Source organism: Heloderma suspectum, chromosome 2, assembly GCF_057233095.1.
Source record: "Heloderma suspectum isolate Gila_16-S chromosome 2, 16-S_ref, whole genome shotgun sequence".
Taxonomy (NCBI): domain Eukaryota; kingdom Metazoa; phylum Chordata; class Lepidosauria; order Squamata; family Helodermatidae; genus Heloderma; species Heloderma suspectum.
The window spans coordinates 174178355-174199979 of NC_139459.1; the positions used below are offsets into that span (position 1 = coordinate 174178355).

Sequence of the window (21625 nt, forward strand, 5' to 3'; positions counted from 1 at the left end):
AGAGAGACAGAGCCCCAGAGGCGAAGAAAGAGGGAACTGAGGGAAAGGTGGAAAGGGGAGAAGAGGGCCTAAGGAAGAGGGCAGAGTAGACAAGGAACTGAGGCAAGAAAGGGCCAATCTAAAGATGCCTCACATAGATTAAGGCCAGGAGGGGCTGTATGCTGTGGCTACTGTCCCTACTGCAGGGATGGGCAAATTATGGCCCTCCAGATGTTTTGGCCTACAACTTCCATTAGCCCTAGCCAGCATAGCCAATGGTGAGCAATGATGGGAGCTATAGACCAAAACATCTGGAGGGCCGCTAATTGCTCGCCCCTGGTATAGGGAGTGCCTATAACAGGAATTGTGCTGTATATTTTATCAGTGTTACTAGCAAAATGGCCACCATTAAGATGGGCGAAGAGTGGGTGGAGAGAGCATGTTGCAGGGAGCTCCTGGAGGGTGGGGCCTCCTTTTCAATAGAGGATAAGTCCCCACCACAATTCTCTATCCCCTGCGCTAGTTAGCATAGCCAATGGTGCTGCCCTATAGCACTGGGACCTAGCACTCTCTAGGGGGCAACATCTGTCAAAACATAATGGCCAAGAATGGATGGGTAGGCGTTGTAAGGACAGACTTTCCAGGGTTGGCTCAAAACATTTTTGGTGCCTGAGGTAAAGGACAAGATTCCCCTACTCACCCCATCCCATATAAAGAAGCTGACTGGACTGGAAGCTGCCTTTTACTTCAATGCTGGCAATGACAGCGTCTTCCACCATACCTGAGGGCAAGAGGCTAGCTTAGTGGGCACAGGGCAGGCTCAATGGTACACACAGCTCTGTCCTCCAACCCTTCACCACCATTCACTGCCCCCCAGCTTCAGCTACCTGAGGCAGCTGCTCCACTCTGCCTAACAGTAGGGCCAGCCCTGAGAATTTCACATGCCAATTTGAAAAACCAGCCAGCTCTTTGGCTTTACGTTTCGAGTGAGTAGCTAATTTAGATCTGAAAGATTTGAGGTCATACTGGAAAACTCACTGACACCATCACCTCAGAGAGGCAGAGAAAAAGGCAAATTCAAAAGAGTCAGGAATTATTAGGAAAGGGATTTGAAATACGCCAACAGGTATCTTAATGTCGTTATATAAACCTAGAGTATGCCCATGTTCAGGATAGCCAACTCAAAAACTTGACCATACAGTGAAGATACAGAAAAAGACTGGTAAAAGGATATGTGGGAGGGGAGATTGTCTTCCTTCTGAAGATGGAACAGATTTAGAGTAGGGATGGGAGAACGTGTGGTCCTATATATGTTATTGGACTGAAACTCCCATCATCCCTCACCATTGGCTATGCTGGCTAGGGCTGATGAGAGTTGCAGTCCAACAACATCTGGAGGGCCACAAGTTGCCCACCCCTGATTTAGAGAACATGGCAAAAGTTTACAAGATTATGCAAAGCATGGAAAGAAGGAACAGAGATAAATTAGTCTGCCTCAGAACACCAGAATATTTATTTATTTATTTATTGCATTTATACCCCGCCTTTCTCCCTCTCGCAAGGAACTCAAGGCGGCTTACATTATCCTCCTCCTCACCGTTGTATCCTCACAACAACAACCCTGTGAGGTAGGTTGGGCTGAGAGTCTGTGACTGGCCCAAAGTCACCCAGTGAGCTTCCATGGCCAAGTGGGGACTAGAACCCGGATCTCCCGGCTCCCAGTCCGTCACTCTCACCACTACACTCTATGTGTGTGCGTGTGCATGTACACATCCCAATAACATTTGTCATTAGGCACAGGACACAGACCACTTTTTCTTCAACATCAACTTATGAAATTCATATCATTGTCACAAGATGTGAGGGCAAAAGCTCAGATGGATTTAGAAACAGATTTATTTATTTATTTATTTATTTATTTCATTTCTATACCGCCCAATAGCCGAAGCTCTCTGGGCGGTTCACAAAAACTAAAACCAAACAACACACAATAAAACAATTTAAAATATATAGAACATTAAAACCACAATATAACAATACAACCACAATAAAACCTAGCAGCAGTACAGGAGTTTAAAATACAGATTTAAAACAGCAAAGATAAAAATTTAGAAAGCTAAAATGCCTGGGAAAATAAAAAGGTCTTCACCTGGCGCCGAAAGGAGTACAATGTAGGCGCCAGGCGAACCTCACTAGGGAGCTCATTCCAGAGCCGGGGTGCCACAACAGAAAAAGCCCTCCTCCTAGTAGCCACCCGCCTCACTTCCTTTGGCAGGGGCTCACGGAGAAGGGCCGCTGATGATGATCTTAAGGTCCGGGCAGGCACATATGGGAGGAGGCGATCCTTCAGGTAACCTGGCCCCAAGCCGTTAAGGGCTTTGAATGTTAACACCAGCACTTTGAATCGGGCCCAGAAATGGACTGGCAGCCAGTGCAGCTGGAAAAGTACTGGCGTAATATGAGCTCGCAGGCCAGTCCCTGTTAACAATCTTGCTGCCCTATTTTGGACCAGCTGAAGTTTCCGGACCGTTTTCAAAGGCAGCCCCACGTACAACGCATTGCAGTAATCCAGACGAGAAGTTATCAGAGCATGGATAACTGTAGCTAGGCTATCTCTGTCCAGATAAGAGCGTAGTTGGTATACCAGCCTAAGCTGATAAAAAGTGCTCCGTGCCACTGAGTTCACCTGTGCCTCAAGTGACAGTTCTGGATCCAAGAGCACCCCCAAACTACGAACCTGATCCTTTAGGGGGAGTGCAACCCCCTCCAGAACAGGTTGAATATCACCTAGCCGGGCAGACGAACCACCCACTAACAGTACCTCCGTCTTGTCTGGATTGAGTTTCAGTTTATTAGCCCTCATCCAGTCCATTACCGTGCCCAGGCACTGGTTCAGAACAGCCACTGCCTCACCTGGTTTTGATAAGAAAGAGAGGTAGAGCTGGGTGTCATCCGCATATTGATGGCACCTCAGCCCACACCTCCGGATAACCTCCCCCAGCGGTTTCATGTAGATGTTAAACAGCATGGGGGATAGAATAGAGCCCTGTGGAACCCCATGGCACAATTGCCATGGCACAGAGCAATAATCCCCCAGCACCACCTTCTGGAATCGGCCATCCAAGTAGGAGTGGAACCACTGTAGTGCAGTGCCTCCAACTCCCAACCCAGACAACCTATCCAGAAGGATACCATGGTCGATGGTATCGAAAGCCGCTGAGAGGTCCAGGAGAATCAACAGGGTCGCACTCCCCCTGTCCCTCTCCCGGCAGAGGTCATCCCACAGGGCGACCAAGGCAGTTTCCGTTCCAAAACCAGGCCTGAAGCCCGATTGAAATGGATCTAGATTAGGACTGTCCTTCATTAATTTGTCTAATGAAAGCTTCTAGCCATAATAGCCGATAATGAAACCTCCACATTCAGGAGCAGTATACCTCAAATATCCAGATACTCGAGACAATCAACAGGAGATGCGGTGGGGGGAATCCCTATCATATTATGCTTATAAGCGTCGCAGAAACATCTGGCAGATACTGTTGGGAACAGAGTATTCAATTTGATGGACTCTGACCTGCAACAAAATTCTTAGGTTCTTAGTTCCACTGGATTCCCACCATACGGTTATTACATACTTCATTGTATGTTGTAATAACGTGGCTGTCTGAATCCATCAATTCCATCTTTCACAGGATGCCTCATTTCCAGACCAAGGTACTACAAATAAAGTAACTACCCATTGCAATTTAAAATCTGTATCATATTCCCTGGTATTTTAAATTGGTCTTGCATCTCAGTAGCATTTGAGAACCACTACAAGGTTCACAAGACATCAGTTTTACCCATCCAGTGGCAGAACCCAGGAGCGCAGAGGGCAACCCAAATAAAGCCAAAGGAGATGGAGCTGCTGTAAGATGTACACCGACTACTTTGCCGCCATCCTGACAAAGCACAGAACTAGGGCAGAAGTTCAATCTTGTACGGAACGGGCAAGCAAAGATTTAAGACTGGACAACAGGGGAGTGAAGAAGACATTACGTTCCTCACCCAGAAAGGACGGACTGTGCAATCGGTGTGACAGGTGAGGCGCTGAAAAGAGGAAGACTTTCTCCTCCGGTATGCCAAATATGAGGAAGTGGAAAAGATACTGTCACTGCCAAGCAACTGCACAAAATTTCACACCAAAAAGAAAGAAATTGTGCCGGAGCCTGGGAGAAAGGAGTGAGAATTCTATCCGGAGAACTTTTAAACAAAGGGGAGGCAAACCCCAGACATGGGGCTAGGCCACGCCTGTCCAAGCCGTTTAATAGGCCCATTTCCATTCTACTCTGTCTGGGTAACAGCCTCCCTCAACATTACCAAGAATGTATCTTAACATTAAATAACGATCAACAATATTTCCAGTAAGAACCCTCAGCATTTACTTACAAATGTTCAAAGAACATCATGTACAATAATCCTTGCAACAACCCTGTAATTTAGATCAGTATTATCCTCACATTTTGCTGATGTGGTGGCTGAGGCTAGCAGTACAGCTAAGGGCGCAATCCTATGCACATTTAGACAGAATAAAGTCCTACAACTCCCATGCTGCCTGTGGAATGCTGGGAGTTGTAGGACTTTTTTCTGTCTAAGCATGCATAGGATTGCCCCTAAGTAATTTTAGAACCAGGATGTAATTACTGGGGCAGGGGGCTTTTAGACAGCCGCAAGTATTACTTCAGCGATGAAGCACAAAACCAGTATTTCTCTTCTGCACTCCTCCACTCCAACAGTCTTTCCATGCTTTACAACTGCTTCTACATTCCTGATATGTTAGAACAACAACTATAAGAACAACTGTTTGCCAACCCTGAAACAAAGTACTCTGAGCATGTGCAGTTTGCATTTTAAACTCACTTAAATCATGGCAGCAACAACGACTACAGGAATAAAATGGAGTTTCTTCTGCTGCCCTCATCCCCAGCCACTCTCTGGGTGGTCACTTGTCCACTCCCAGGGCTGTGGGCCCTGGACTTGGGACCCAGGTCTGGCCCTAGCTGCACCATAGGCTGAGGTAGAAATGGAGCTGCTTGCCTCAGGCTGTTTGGTGAGATTGTCAAGATCTGAGCAGGGGATGTTTTGGTTTAGCTTTGCAGTCACTGTGCCTCTAAGCAATTATTCCCTGCTGGGCGCATACATACAAATGACCACCACGTCAAAATAACTGTGGTGTGCAGGAGACACTTACCCCAATGGGGAAAACAAGAGGAATCCTGTGGCATCATAAGGCTAACAAATATACAGTTGGTACAAAATACAGAAGCACGATTGTTCACAATTGCTCCATATGGAGCATATTATGCCAGTTCAGAAACAAGTGCTTGGCTGGCCAGTCAGTTTCCAAGCACAATTCAAAGTGCTGGTTTTGACCTCTAAAGCCCCAAATGGCTTGGGATCAGGATACCGAAAGGACCACATGCTCCCTCATATACCTGCCCTGCTAGTAAGGTAGATCTAGGAGGCCCTGATCCATACCCCCCACTATCAGAAGGCAGATGCCAATGAAAAGCAGGGTCTTCTCAGCTGTGGCACCCCTTCTGTGGAACTTCCTTCCCAGAGAGACTTCCCTGGCACCTTCTTTGTTTTCTTTTCAGTGCAAAGGGAAAACCTTTTTATTTGCCCAGGCCTTTTAGTCTACATTTTGATTTTATGCTGGACTTCTACTCTGCTGCTGCAATTATTGTTTCTTTATATTTATGGAATTTGTTCTATTTTTTGTTCTACAGCGTACATGGATCTGAGAGCCAAGGCTGAAGAGCAACTAAGTGAAAAACTGGCACCAGAAGATTAACAACTATATTAGGGCATACATTTTTGCGGATTAGAGTCCACTTCATTGGATGCAAAACTGATATGCGCTTTCATAGGCTACAGTCCACTTCATTGGATGCAAAACTGATATGCGCTTTCATAGGCTACAGTCCACTTCATTGGATGCAAAACTGATATGCGCTTTCATAGGCTACAGTCCACTTCATTGGATGCAAAACTGATATGCGCTTTCATAGGCTACAGTCCACTTCATTGGATGCAAAACTGATACGCGCTTTCATAGGCTACAGTCCACTTCATTGGATGCAAAACTGATACGCGCTTTCATAGGCTACAGTCCACTTCATTGGATGCAAAACTGATATGCGCTTTCATAGGCTACAGTCCACTTCATTGGATGCAAAACTGATATGCGCTTTCATAGGCTACAGTCCACTTCATTGGATGCAAAACTGATATGCGCTTTCATAGGCTACAGTCCACTTCATCATAGGAAGCTGTTTTATATCAGACCACTGGGCCATCTAGCTCCATACTGTCTACACCAGGGGTGGGCAGAACATAGCTCCAGATCTATCAGTAGATCTCTGTGTGATCTGCAGTAGACGGGCAAGGATTTCTGACTCACAATTGTTTTAACATCAGCAGCAAGATTAAGGCTCTCTCCTTCCTCCTATCCTCTAAATTAGGCTGCTGAAATTTAGGAAACTGGCAGGGGGGACGACATACCAGGAGTGGATTTTTGTGGCACAGGACTGCAAACTCAGTTCTGATACTGAAAAGAAATTCTTGGTGTGAGCAGTGTGCTCAGACACACCCTCTTCCTTAATTGTACTAGGTGTGTTTCTGCCCTGAGCCACTGTTTTGTACAAGTCTTCAGTCTGGTGGACCTTGAGGTTGTAGTAAAAAAAAAAAAAAAAGAGGGAGAGAGAAGGAGTAAATCCCAGAAACCTGAAATCTGCCCTCCCCGGGCCTACACTCCTGACTGGCAGCAGTTCTGCAGGGGTATCAGGGAGGGAACTTCCCATCCCTGGCATCTCCAGGGGCGGCTGGGACGGTCAACATGCAAACATGTTGTCGTCGTCGTTCAGTTGTTCAGTTGTGTCCGACATTCCAATTCCAAAGAAGGGCAATGCAAATATGTGCTCCACCACTATCTCCGCCCCCTGGACCATCAGATTCATTAAGTACAGCAAGAACAGTGGAATGGCGCTATATACGCACAGATGTACTTACTTCAGAGGAGTAAGTCAGAGAGTTTAGACCACCTGTGATTTCAATTCCAGTCATGAACCACCAACAACCACCGTCACCGATTATCACCGGCAGCATAATCACCGGGGCAATCTTAGCGTGCACCGAGTGGAGTTAGCAAACCCCCTTAATTTACTCTTCTGAAGTAAAGATATGGCCCATGGGGGAAGGGGGAAAATGATAAGGTATTTACTTATCTATTTGGGAACAGACCATCCGGAAGCTCCACATACAACACCCCAAAGTCAAGGAATCAGGGAGACCTCAAAAGGATTCCATCCTCACACGCTGTTTCCCTTCCTTCACACTAACATGGACTACAACTCCCATCATCCCCAGCCAGCATGCCCCATTGTTGGGAATAATGGGATTTCTATCCCAAAACATCTGGAGGGCCCCAGGTCGGGGAAGACTGGGTTATACAAACCTCTCCCTCTGTTAGCTAACACACTTGTGAATCATAGGAATGAGATTAGATAAAATGCAGACTCCCTCTGGCTACCCTCCACAAGTTTGCAGCAGCCTTGGAACTTGGAAGCCCCTAAAATTTGCCTCTGCCCTGAGCCAGCCCTATCATTAGGCAGAGCAAAGCACTGGCCTCAAGCCAGATACTAATGGCGGGGAGTGGCAGCAAGGTTTTGGAAGACAGAGCTGTATACACCATGTGGTCTGCCCTGCACCAACAACAGCAAAAGGGATTAAAAAAAAAACAATTGTAAAAGCCAAAACAAAGACAAAAAAAAAAGACAGCTGCACCAATGTTTATGGTTCCAATAAAGGGCAACAGAAAACCATATAATGAAAGAGAACCTAATGTCTTGAAAAATTAACAGTTTAAATACATATTACAACTTTAAAACATGCCAACAATTGTGAATTGTGACTCTTACAGACTCATATATACCACACCAATGTTGAAATCCCACAAAACAATTCAAAACTCAAACACTTACTTCTGATTAACAATGCTTAGAACTCCTGGTTTCTAACTCACACATGGAAGGTGAAATACAACCAGCTTGCCAAAGTATATATAAAGGATTTCTCTTAGCCAGCTGTTCCCTACTATGTGAATTGCATGTGAGTGGTGTGTTTTTACAAAAATATATTTATCGTATTATGCTAAAGTAGTAAATGATAACAGGATCATTAACAAAAATTCTGTCTGTCTCTTTAACAGCTGAGACTGAGATGTGGTTCAAGACTGTTTGCAGAAGTTAAAAAAAAAAAACTTTCAGGGGGGGGGGATCCTAAAAGGGGCAGGACCAAAAACAAACCAGAGCTGGCTGAGTATGTTCAGTGGTCACAGAATGCCAGCCAACTGTTGGAAGGAGGGGTGAGGGAAAATGGAAAACCACAGGGGGAGGGGAAAGAAATAGAGGATCTAGAAGAGGGTCCAGCTTGCTGGCTGGTTAGCTAGGATCCTGATCCTCTACACTGCAACATTTTGTTCATACTTGCTAATCTGGAATATGCAACTGAAAGCACTATATAAATCGAGAAGAATGACACTTGATCATACTGTGTGTGTAAAGTTGTTAGTCACAGACCACATACAGCACATTAACTGCCTTAGCCACACCACTAATTTCACCAATACACAGCACACATCTGCCAATCCCCTCTCTGTAACATTCATGTTACCTGCATCAACACAGGGAACCATGAGCTACATTACAGTTCCTATGTAGACACACTGTACCAATGTGCTGGACCAATGCACAAACTTGGTCTGCCATAGAGGTACAAACTAAACACAGCAGCATCCCCGCCACAAATTTCTTACCAGCAGCACATGTCTTGTATACGTATTTATAGCATCTCCCACCAACATTTGCCACTAGCACAAGGACATAACTGCCTGACTGGACTCCTAGACTAATACGATCCATACGTGGTCTGTGTGGGTAGCCTCAAAAGTTGGTCCATTGGGGTTGTTGTTGTTTTTAAAGAGAGCAGGCATGGTGTAGCAATTAAGAAGCACACGAGGTATGACATGGATTTCTCCAGTTCAAGATCTCAGCTCAGTCATGAAATCAGGGCCCTAGACAAACCATTACTTTTGAGCCACAGCCCTCCACCCTGAACGCTGAGATATTATTATTCATAATTGCAGCAATAATACTTACAGCAATCCTGTAATCATCATCATCATCCAGCACCGCGCACATGGTTTTCAGTGCATGTGGCTTGTGAGGCACTTTCACCAGTTGGAATGCACTATTATTAGGGTTGCAATATTTAGTTGGCTTATCAGCTTGACCAAATCAATTTTGATCAACTAAAAACATTCCCCTAAACAGGCAGCTGGTTTTTTAACTGATTTTTCATATGTGTATATGACTGAAGCCTCTTAAACATAAGACCACATTCCAACCAACGCAGAAACCACTGGTACAGACAACACAATTGTTCACAACCCAAATCCTGTACACACCTCTACCAAGTCCTTCCGAAACATCAGTTTACAATCTCCCTAACATAGCATTGACACATAAGACAGATGACTCAAGTTGTTACTTGTTAATCCAGAATGTACATTCTACAGACACAAAAAGTGTGAAATAGTTAACTACTTCTGATGCAAAGTTTGAACACACTAAACCTCCAAGGAAACCCCTATGGTTACCTCTCTACCACAGATGTAGACATGTAAGCAAATACATAAGCACACCAGAGAATCCAACAAACAAAAACTCCCTTAGCACTCTAATTCTAAAAACTCTTACCTGAAATTCCCACATTGGTTTCAGTGAGAAGTCTAATTCCAGTTAAGCATGCTGATGATCACATACATGATTTTTTAAACAAAAATTCATTATCCACATTAGCTAACAGCAGCAATATCTAGGTATGAAAGCTGCCATTAGTAGATCAACTAAGTTGTCACCATGTTTATTTTTTAAACATTGCTGCTAATGAGGAATAAAAATAATTAAAGGCAGCCTTTGCCTCTCACAGTGGATTGCCATGTCTATTTTGTTAAGGACACAATCCTATGCATGTTTAGACAGAAAACAGTCCTACAACTTCCAGCATCCCTGAGCCAGCTGGCAGGGGGATGCTGGGAGTTGTAGGACTGTTTTCTGTCTAAACATGCATAGGATTAAATGTTGTAGATCAGCCTTCCCTAAGCTGGAGCCAAGATGTGTTGGACTACAACTCCCAGCATCCCCCAACCAGGTTGGAGCGGGGTGTTGCAGATCCCTCTCAAGACTTCTGCAGCATCTCAAAAACTACATCATACCATCTACACCAAGATTTTGATAGTATGTACATCAGTCAACTTATTAAAAAGCAGATAATTAATCTGCCTTGAGCAGGGGGTTGGACTCGATGGCCTTGCAGGCCCCTTCCAACCCTACTATTCTATGATTCTATTATTCTGATTGACTCAAAATTCCTCAATGAATTGACAGGCGCAATAATAACGAAGCTCAGCATTTATACAGCACTTTACAGAAGTCAAAATGCTTCGGACACATTATCTTGATGTACTCCTTCGGCAGCCTTCCCCGACATGTCAGACCACTCCTATCATCCCCAGAAGAAGTGGGGGAGAAAACTTGCTCCACGAAGCTGCACTCTTGCAAAGCATTGAAGTAAAGCCCATTGAAATGAATGGGCCTTCTTCTGTAGGGGAAAATGTTAGCTGAGACTGGGGGGGGGGGTAAAAAAATTTTTTTTAATTTTTTTAATTTTAAAAATCTGGATGTCCAAAAACAAAGTTTTCTTTCCGAATGTCATGATCGGTCACTTGCTTCACAGTACTCCGTCTGTCAATGTATGCGCGCTGGGGGCGGGGAACGGAGATGAGGCTGTTACACTTGGGCAAAAGAGTTTAACGAGAAATCCCAGCCCACAGCTCCTAAGCCCCCGAGTATTATTTATTCGTTTTCCCTCTGACAGGACGCGGGCGGGGAGAGACGTTTCCTAGCCCCGTGGGAACGAAGATCAGGCCCGGCTCTCGCTCACCTCCTCCTCCTCTCCAGCAGAATACTTTTCCCAGCCTCGCCGCCGCCGCTGCGTGCGCGCGCGCCCGCCCGCCCGCTCCACAAGCCGGCCCTGGGCGAGCGGCGAGGAGAGGGGAGCGCGGCGGGGCGGGCGGGCTTTCAAGCCCCTTGGGCGATCCCCGCCGCTCGGCTCGCCCCGAGATCCCGGCGCGCCCCCGCTTTCCTGCCCCACTTCAGGCCTCTGCCAAGCGCGGGCTGCGTTTCCTGGTGCGGGCCATTTTGGAGAAGCATTCTGAACCCGGCATCACTGAGCGCCTGGGGAGGTGGAGAGGAAAGGACAAGCCGACGCCGCCCTGTATCTTTACACACGCGCACGCCGCCCTTCGCCGGAAGCCTGATCTGCTTCCCCGCAGAGTGGCCCAGTGACTCCCTTCCCCCGATCCACACGACCAGAACGCAACCTCCGTCGCGCGTCCACAAACGCGCCCTTGTTTTGGAGCTATTAATAGCGAGCCCGGGGAGGAAAGAGGACGCGCACAGAGACGAGGGAAGAAGCTGCGCGGCGACCTGCTGGCGGCCAGGGGGCAGCACCGAGTCTTCATTCTAGGCACTCCCCCCTCCCGATCCCCATGGGGTGGCCTGCTTAAAGGGGCCGCGCTTCAATTCCCCGATCGGGCTGCTGCTTTTTTTCCTTTTCTCGGCGGAGGCGACGTAATTACAGACATATGTTAACGAGGCACCCTGGACCAGAGAAATAACTTACACACTTTTGAGGGAAAGTCGGGGAAGCAATAATGCGACGGGGGTGGGGAGGGAGATGTATTATTATTGATATTATTATTATTATGTCGTTTTATTTTATATAGCCATTTTAGGCTGCATTGCTATACATACTTCGGAGTAAGGCCCATTAAGTTCAGTGGGGCTTACTTCTGAGTAGACACGTGCAGGATTGCACTGTTAATTCTTTCCATGATGCTTCTTAGGTTTACCAGTAGTACAACAGCTGGATCTTTAGGACTGCAGTAAGCCACACTGAACTTGTGAGCCTTTGAGTCACCCAAACATGCAGAGGATTGGACTTGAGCTTAGGTTTTGGACATCCTTTGCATGTTTGTTGTGAAGTCCCCAAGCGTTTGCTGGGACTTTGCTTCCAAGCAAGTGTGCATAGGATTGCAGTCGTGCAGTGCTGCTATTCCTGTGCATGTTTACTTGGAAGGAAGTCACAATGTGTTCAGTGGGGTTTATTCCACTTCTCCCCACCCCACCCCCTTTCTAGTTTCTTTTTTTATTCAGTTGACACATTTGTATTATCTTTAACTTTTCCAGCCGATATACTAATGCATACCTAGGGAGTTCCACAACTATGTAGAAACCACCACTTTATTTTGGGATAGCCCCATTTCCCTTCCCATCTAAAGGCACTCGACCACCTGAGTTTGCTCTTAGAGGGAATGATAATATCAAATATAATATAGTATTATCCCTATTTTACAGGTGGGGAAATCTGAGGCTGAGAGAATGTCTCATCCATGGCTATATACTAAGGGTGCAATCCTAAATCTGAGGCTGAGAGAATGTCTCACCCATGGCTATATACTAAGGGTGCAATCCTATGTGTGTTTAGACAGAAAAAAGTCCTATAACTCCCAGCATGCTTTTTTCCTACAAGTCCCATGCATAGGATTGCTCTAAGACAGAGGTGAGACTTGAAGCAGTCATACAGGCCCATATCCAGGTCTCAAGTCTCACAGATCCACATCAAATATCTACTATGCCATGAATTTACAAATTCAAGTCTACAGTTCCCCCACCCACCTGCCCATAGTTCAATTAGCGTGGGCAAACTACTGGGGCTTATTTAGAGATGTTTGACCTGAGATTAGACAGTCAAGGGATGAAATGCAACTGTTTCTTTCTCCCCCAGATAAACCCTCCTCTCTTGTTTTAATAATTACAGAACACGGAAAGAACTATTGTCAGAACAGAGAAATCGTGTTTCCCAGGTCCTTAATCTATGGGTGTGTGTTTTTCAAACCCAAGTACACCAAGAGTGCACAACTCAGCAAAAGTCTAGCTTTTTCAGCCAGAGACAGCCTCTGGGGAGGGAGAAGGGAGCAAAAAGTAAGGGTTTTAAAGTCAGTCAGCAACAAAGGCTGGTACTGAGAGATTCAGGTAAAAGTTGACATCAGCAGAAAGTTTAAAAAAAAAACCAAGAAGTGAAAACTGCACCCCGAGGGAGACACTGCTGTCAGCAAAACAGAAGGAAACTGAATCATATTTCTTCCACCACCCTACACACAGAGAGATAATTTCATGGTTTTCTGCAAATTCAAAGCACGGGGCTGGAAAAACACTACAAACTGGGAAATACTGAGCTTTGGTGTCTCTGTTCCAACTAGTCCCTGCCAGCCTTGAACTTTGAAGCCCAACAAGGATGAGGTCTCTGTTTTAGGGGAATTCCTGCTTTTCCCTTAAGAGCGTTGACCTTCATCTTCTCCATATGATTCATCTTAATTAAGATGATAGGCAAACCTACCAAACCCACATTCCAAGTACAACTGTGTATGTAAGGGATGGCATCCTCCTGGCACATGCTCAGAGAAACTTTTTCCTCTCTCCACTATTATTACTTGTCATGTCTCAGATTTCTGCCACTGAAGCCAGATTTTAGAGCTAAACCAAGGCGAGCCCAAATTCAGATCAATGTTCTATACATTAAGAAGAATTAGGTGTAAATTAAAGTGGTACAATTCCTGGAGCTGAAGCTAGAGATAGGAAACTATTTTTAGAGGAACACAAGCCTCACAGATCTTTCTTTTCTTCCTCCTCCTCTTCCTCCTTCTCTTATTTCCTTACCCAATAGACAACAATTCCTCTTCCAGATTTGATTTTTTTTAGGGGGGGGGGAGAGAAGAAAGAATCAGAGGTCCTGTCTCCCACTAGCAACAATGCCCTGCACCCAATGCTCTGCATCTTTCCTCGCATTCCTTTGACACATTATTTCTGTGCACGAGAACAGGCTTTTTCACACCATTGCACACACACGCACACCATTTGGCGGCAAATCAGCACATGCAAGGAACTCCCTAGGTTTTGTCCGTGTGCCTTGAGATGTTATCCTAGAAGTGAACAAGAGAGGACACGTATCCCCGCCCTTCTTGCACGAGGATTCACAATCGTGCAAGTGCACCCTGGAACGTCATCCACACTCCCGAGATGTCCCGCACAAATCCTCTCCTAGTACTAACACGGCTACCCCAACTCACACTCATGCCCTTCAACCTTGAGCCGTACCCCATCTCCTGCGATCCGGAGCTGTACCCCATAAACGGGGGGGGGGAGGGGGAGACCTGCCTTCAATCTTACTTGAGCAGCTGGAGGGCGTCAGTCGAACGTGGGTCCTCCACTAGGACGTAGACAGTCGCGGGGGGCGGCTCAGGCTTGGGGGGCCTCTCGCTCGTGTCATTGGACATCATTCCCCCGAGCCCCCCCCCCGAAGACTCCCCGGAATGCAATCTAGGGCTCTCAGTAGGTGATGGGGCGAGAGCTGGTCCAGATCCAAGCTGGGTACAAGTTATTTAAAAGTGCGAACAAAAGAGATTGCCGGGGGCGGGGGGAGGCGCCGTCAAAGCCGAGCGCAGGAGAAATCAATAGGATAACCGTCTCCTCCCAAAGCTAGAGAAAAACATCAGCCGGACTATTGCTTCATTTTCCGGCTCAAGGAGGAGAGGGGGAGTCAGCGGGGGGGGGGGGATCTCCACGGGAAATGACATCAAACTGGGATCCACCCACTGGTGGAGGTGGGAGGGAGTAAAGGAGGAATGGAAAGGGAAGGGATATCCTTAGAACGGAATATCGGTCCCAAACAAAAGCAATGGCTTATCCAGGCGAAGTCATCGCTCAGTCTTGACATGAATAACAAGAGTGCCCCTGAGAATGTGCAGAATGACTGCCAGGGATAACGGATGATTAAGGAGGCGGAGGTTACAGGTCAGAGGGTGATCTTTCCAAGCCTGGCGTGTGCTCCTCTCTACCCATTCATTTTTAGAAGTATACCCTGCGAGGTATACACATGTTGTCAAACTATAGCAGAAGGTTAGGATGCCCCCCACCATCCTGCATTTATTCTCTCCCACCCACCCCTTTCTTGGGGGAGTTTGCTGGGATGGGGGTTAAGTTTCTGTCCTTGACGATTATATTTATTCATTCATTAATTCAAAAGGATATAGCATTTTTAAATAGATTTTAATATAGATAAATATAACAATATTGAGAACCAAACCATTGCTATAAATCAAACCACAGCTAATATTTGCTGCAACACATTCTCTGCCTTATTCCTTTTTTAACACACAGTATATGATTGCCACATTTTTAGGAAAGGATCCGCAGAATATATTTTGCCATCCCATGACAAAATAGGTGCAATCCTATGCATGTTTAGGCAGTTTTTTTTAATGTTCTTCTATGTTTTAAAAATCCTTTTAAATGAAAAGCTAGCATATGCGAGAAAGAGAGATTCTAGCTCACCTTTGCTTCATGCTGTGCTAATAGTCTACTTGCAGGGGGTTCTTTATGTAGGGGACCACTCAATCAGGTCTGGCCCTACCATTGGGCGCAGTGAGATGGCTGCTTCAGGCAGCTGATTTGGGGTGTCATCAAAAGGTAGCAAATTGTTAGTTTTAAAAAATTATTATTGCATTTTTACTGCCAGGGAGGCGGGGAGATGCTGACCTTGGTTACTAAACCTGGCCATTACTGGGCGGGGGTGGGTGGGGTGGATCTGATGCTCCACCTCATGCATCAAAATGCATCAACATTCGCCAAAAAAAGGTTCTGTCATTATAAGCCTCAAAATTCTACTGCTTATAAAAGTGACACTTGTAGAGCCAATAACTTGAAATGGGGCATCCATAATCTACCTGATGCAGTCTACAATCTTGCAAAATTTAGAATCAATACAATAAAAATTGCTTGAGTTAAAAAAAGAAACACTAATAAATCGTATAATTAACCATTTGCTGACTTTCATGAAACCCCCAAATTGCTGCTCCAGGTGGCTGCCTCACTCTATGCCAGCTTTGGGCATACTGGTGGAAATAGCCTATACTTCCACCAGTATGCCCAAAGCTGGAAAAAGTGCGTCCAAGTATGAGGTGCAGTAGTGCAAGTGAGTAATTCTGGACCCTGGACTTATTGGTCTTATGCCCCCCTCCACACTTTAGATGGTCATGTGTATTACTTGAGTTGTGAAGCACGCAAGTAACATTTTTGTGTGTGTGTCCCCACCACCACTCCATGCTTTACAACTCCTTCCACATTCCTGATATGTTAGAACAGCAACAGCAAAACTGTTTGCCATCCCTGATTTTTTTTTTTTAAACTGAGCATGTGCAGTTTTGCATTTTAAACTCAGTTAAACCATAGCACCATTTTAGGGGAATGGCTGTAGGTTAGTGGTAGAGCCCCTGCTTTGCATGCAGAAGGTCTGTAGTTCAATCCCTGGCATTTCCAGGTAGGGCTGGGAAGGAATTCTGCCTGAAACCATGGAAGTGCTGCTGCCAGTCAGTGCTGCCAGTACTGGGCTAGATTGACCCATGGTCTGACTTAGTATAAGGCAGTGTCTTATGTTCCTATGACTAAAGGAATAAAACTGAGTTTCTTCTGCTGTCTTGATGCCCTCATCACCTGCTGCTCTGTGGCTGATCCTTTAGGGCCCCACTAGGCTGCAGGGCCCTGGAGTTTGTCCCCAAGGTCTAACTGTTCTAATCTCACCTCTGCCATAAACTCACTCAAGGTGCTTCCAGACAGAGAGCTCTTACTAGTGGTACTAATCAAAAGCCATAGTGCAGCTATTCCACCTTTCCCTTCTTAATGGATTTTTTTGTGGTAAGAAAACCCCCAAAAAGAAATTGTGGAAAAACACAGGAGGATTATAAATGGAATGATGCTATCTCCCCCCCCCCCCCCGGCCATGTTTGAGGCAGGGTGATTGCAAAATAAAAGCCTCATATGGAAGCACCTTAGGTAGCTTTAAGCTCAGTCCCTGCATCTGGAAAATGGGCATGATAATAATACAAATATATCTAACATTGTTGTAAGATTTATAATGTTTTATGTGTTTTTAAACTGCCTTGTGAGAGCAATGTGCCCTGAAAGGTGGATTAGAAATCTACTTATTAAATAAAGAAACTGAAGCAGGCTCTAGTCCAAGAATGTTTATGTCCAAAAAAAATTAATAATAAATGTTAATATTTAAGGTACTACAAGAGTTTTGGTTATCTTTAGCTGCAACAAACTAGCACAGCTATCCCTCTGCAAGTTGGGATAATACTTGTGAAACACTGTTAATATTACAAAAGGCTAAATAAATAAATCCTACAGATGTTTCAGTGCGGGATGCACAACAAAATAAGGACATTTGCCATGCTTCCAGACAAGGTTTTTATCGCCTCATTATCCTGCCTCATTCAGGAATTTTACAAGGATTCAGACAACACCATCTTCTAATCATAACACTTCCATGTTTTCCCACCACTTCTTGTGCCTTTTTTCTTAACACAAAAAGCCCATGAAGGACAGAAAGATGGAATAACTGCACATCTTCTAATTGGTAGAGCTAGGAGCCATCCATTTGGAAGCACCCTTCAATCGGTGAGGTTTCACTCCAGCATTTATCCGTCTGTCTATCTATCTGATTTATATCTCAGGGGTGGGCGATGTGTAGCCCTCCAGATGTTTTGGCCGACAACTCCCATCAGCCCTTGCCAGCATAGCAAATGGTGAGGGATGATGGGAGTTGTAGGCCAAAACATCTGGAAGGCTACATGTTGCCCTCCCACTCTATAGAATAACATGCAATCCAGCCTTTTGGAGTGCAAACCTATGCATGTTTAGGCAGAAAAAGTCATACAGTTCCAAGCATGCCCTAGCCACCATGATTGGTTGGTTATGCTGGGAGTTGCCAGACTTTTTTCTGTCTAAATGTGCATAGGATGGCACCCTTAATCTCTCCTTCCAAGCCCTACCCACTCTCCCCTCCCGCTGGCTCCATAGCCCCATTTTCCCCACTGCTCAGCTGTTTCCCAATCATCTAAGAAGGGAGGGGTTCACAGGAGAGGGAAGGTTTCAACCTCCCCGAGTCCCTATGATCTTCCCCCTTACTACTCAGATGATAGGTGGAAAACAGCTGAGAAGAGGGGGCTCGGCTACAGAGTCCTGCTGTGAAGCTGCCCATGGAGGGAAAGGTTGCTCTCTACCAACATGGGCAGCTTGCTCAATTTCTGTGCTGTGCATGAAGTGGGGTGAGGGGATGGGGATCTGTGGATGCAGGGGTGTGTGTAGATAGGGAAGTGTGTGGATGCAGCTTTGGCCCTGCCCATGTTTGGCTTTGGCCCCACCCACTGGTGGCATCTGTAGGTTACCTATGTGGGAACGTGGCCCACAGGCTGATAAACCTTCTCCGCCTTCTATAGAGTTTGGGGTGCCTAAGAACAATCAAATTAAAGCAATGATAATGCAACAATCAAACCTGCCGAATAAAAGAGAGAAAATACTTCCCTGTCCTCCAATTTGCTGGATCCCTAAATAGGGCCAGCCCTACCATTAGGCAAAGTGAGGCAGTTGCCTCTGGTGGCAGATGCTAGCGGTGGAGAAAGGTGGCAAGGAGTTTGAAGACAGAGCTGTGTCTGCCAAGTGGCCTGCCTTGAACCCCCTCAGCTAGGCTAATGCTCTCAGTGTCAAAGTAACATTCAGCTCCCAGTCTGGTTGGTTTCTGTACATCGAATGTGTTATCTTGTCATTCTGCCTCCGGCTACAAATTGTCTTGGGCTGGCCCTGCCCCAAGGCATGATCTGCAATGGTTTCCCCTGGGTCTCAGTCTCTAGCACAGCCTTCCTCAAGGTGGTGCCTGTGTCACCCCAGCCGTGGGCATTGAACTCTCAGATTCAAAGGTTTACTTACAAGGAGTACTTTATTGGGTAACTTACAGCACACAGGCATACCTGTGTTAGATCCGACAGCTTCTGATCTAATGGTTAGATCAGAATAATGGTTTGATCAGACAGCTTCTCTGAACCATGAGCCATTGGGTCAAATGGGTTTTATACAATACATGTTAGCAGTATAACAGCAGTAAGCACCACCTAGCATTCATGCCCAGCATAAACTAACATCACTTGGTTCTCAGCACAGCCACCTATAAACAAACTTCGCTTCCCAGGCAGAGTGCTTGATAACACTCTCCCACATTAGTATGGAATGTGCTAGGCTGCGCTATCGGCCCTTTGAATCATCTTCACATGCTCAGAGGCTTACTAGCAAGGGAACTGCAACAATAACAAACTTAAGCAAGCATTATGGATCTCTAGGCCCTTCTAATGCTACAAATGACTTGGCTACACTCTTGGGGCCAATACAGTGCCCTCCACATGCTTTGGATTACAACCCCCATCATCCCTGACCATTGGCCATGCTGGCTGGGATCAATGGGAATCATAGTCCAACACAGCTGGAGGGCACTATGTTGAAGAAGGCTGCTCTAGCAGACACATTTCTCTGCTCACTGGAAGGGAGGGAGGGGGCTGTAAGGGGGTAGGAAACACGCCTGCAGTTCCAAGGCGGGCCAGCAGGGGATGCTGTCGCCACGACCTGCTATTTCCAGGCTGCAAATTCCTGCTCTCTCTCCGAGTTCACACCAGGCGTGGAAATGATATTAATGATGATGATAATGGGACACTTTTCAGATGCCTGGACTTGCATTGCAGCTCAGCTAGTGGTCTGAAAATATTACCGGTGATTCGCAGGGCCCCCTTGGCAACTCAGACTATCGTGGAAAGGCAAAAGGGTCCCCTCCCTGCATTGTTACCATCAGCTAGTGTAGCCATTCCCAAGCTGGCGCCCTGCGGGTGTGTCGGACTACAGATCCCATCATCCCCATCCAGAGTGGCTGGAGATGATGGGACTTGTAGTCCAACACGCCCACAGGGCGCCGGCTTGGGAAAGGCTGAGCTAGTGTCATTTCAGGACTCTTGGATTGTGTCCATAGCGCGCACTCTCTTTCTCCAACAGTGCTCTTTTTGGATGTCTCAGAGAGTCGGAAACGGACTGAGATGGAGAGGAACAGATTGCGTGTCTCTTGGGGCACATATGTCTGGTACAAAGCTCTGCAGGCTGTAAGTGCACAGGGATGACCTCATTTCCCCAGGTCTTCCTCCCTTTCTATTCATCTATCTAATCCTAACCCCTATAGTTCCCTTCTGCATCCAGTATGGTGCAGTGCACAGAGAACACTGGGACAGAAAGACCTGGATTCAAATTGCCACTCAAGCTGGATGATGTTAGAACTGTTTACAAAAAAATAACATATACTGTGTTAGATTCAGAGAAGGGGGCTTTTGATCCTTCTGATTTCTGGGAATGTGGAATTTTTTTTATTTTAATGGAGACAATATTATGTTACAGTAAAATATAAAGTAAACTTCAGCATGACCAAACATCTTTATTACTTGCCACATACATCAGAGGTGATCAACCTCTTTCAGCACCAGGGCTGAATTCCATTTTCGAGAAACTGGGTAGGGGTCACATTTTAGTGCTGGGTGGAGCTGGAGGCAAAAGGGGCAGTCCAAAAATACCAGCATATTTTAACTTAAAGCTGCCAGTAGTAAACCTTAGGAGAGGCATTTCAACTTTTAGGAAGGGGGGATGTTGTTCAGTCGTTAAGCCGTGTCCGACTCTTCGTGACCCCATGGACCATAGCACTCCAGGCCTTCCTGTCCTGCGCTCTCTCCCGGTGTGTGCTCAAGTCCATATTCATTGCATCACTGATGCTATCTAGCCATCTCATCCTCTGCCGTCCCCTTCTCCTTTTGCCTTCAGTCTTTCCCAGCATCAGGGTCTTTTCCAGAGAGTTTTCTCTTCGCATTAGGTGGCCAAAATATTGGAGCTTCAGCTTCAGTATCTGTCCTTCCAATGAGCACTCAGGGTTGATTTCCTTTAGTATGGACTGGTTTGACCTCCTTGCAGTCTTGCTCTTCGCTTCCCTTCTTTCCTCAGCTACTTGTAAAGCCTCATCAGACAGCCACTTGGCTTTCTTGCATTTCTTTTTCTTTGGGATGAATTGAGTTGCTGCCTCCTGAACAATGTTATGGACCTCCGTCCGTAGTTCCTCAGGCACTCTGTCTATCAGGTCTAATCCCTGAAATCTATTCCTCACCTCCACTGTATATTCATAAGGGATATGATTTAGGTCATACCTGAATGGTTTAGTGGTTTTCCCTACGTTCTTCAATTTAAGCCGAAATTTTGCAAGAAGCAGCTCATGATCTGAGCCACAGTCAGCTCCAGGTCTTGTTTTTACTGACTGTATAGAGCTTCTCCATCTTTGGCTGCAAAGGACATAACCAATCTGATTTCAATATTGACCATCTGGTGATGTCCATGTGTAGAGTCGCCTCTTGTGCTGTTGGAAAAGCGTGTTTGCTATGATCAGCGTGTTCTCTTGGCAAAACTCTATTAGCCTTTGTCCTGCTTCATTTTGTACACCAAGGCCATGTTTGCCTGTTATCCCAGTGATTTCTTGACTTCCTACTTTGGCATTCCAATCCCCTATGATGAAGAGGACA

At 46.0% G+C, this 21625-nt stretch overlaps 1 protein-coding gene across 2 annotated transcripts in view; it reads right to left on the bottom strand.

Annotated features, from left to right (window-relative positions):
- TFE3 (transcription factor binding to IGHM enhancer 3) overlaps nucleotides 1-14719 on the bottom strand; it is a 44703-nt gene extending 29984 nt beyond the window's left edge. Inside the window, exon 1 of one of the 2 annotated variants that reach the window (XM_084836198.1) lies at nucleotides 14367-14719. In XM_084836198.1, the coding sequence (XP_084692324.1) occupies nucleotides 14367-14476 (110 nt within the window). In that variant the 5' untranslated portion in view covers nucleotides 14477-14719. Of the gene's footprint in view, nucleotides 1-11019; nucleotides 11520-14366 lie in introns of those variants that run through there. The other variant, XM_084836200.1, reaches the window with a different exon arrangement.
- Between the last annotated feature and the right edge of the window lie 6906 nt (nucleotides 14720-21625).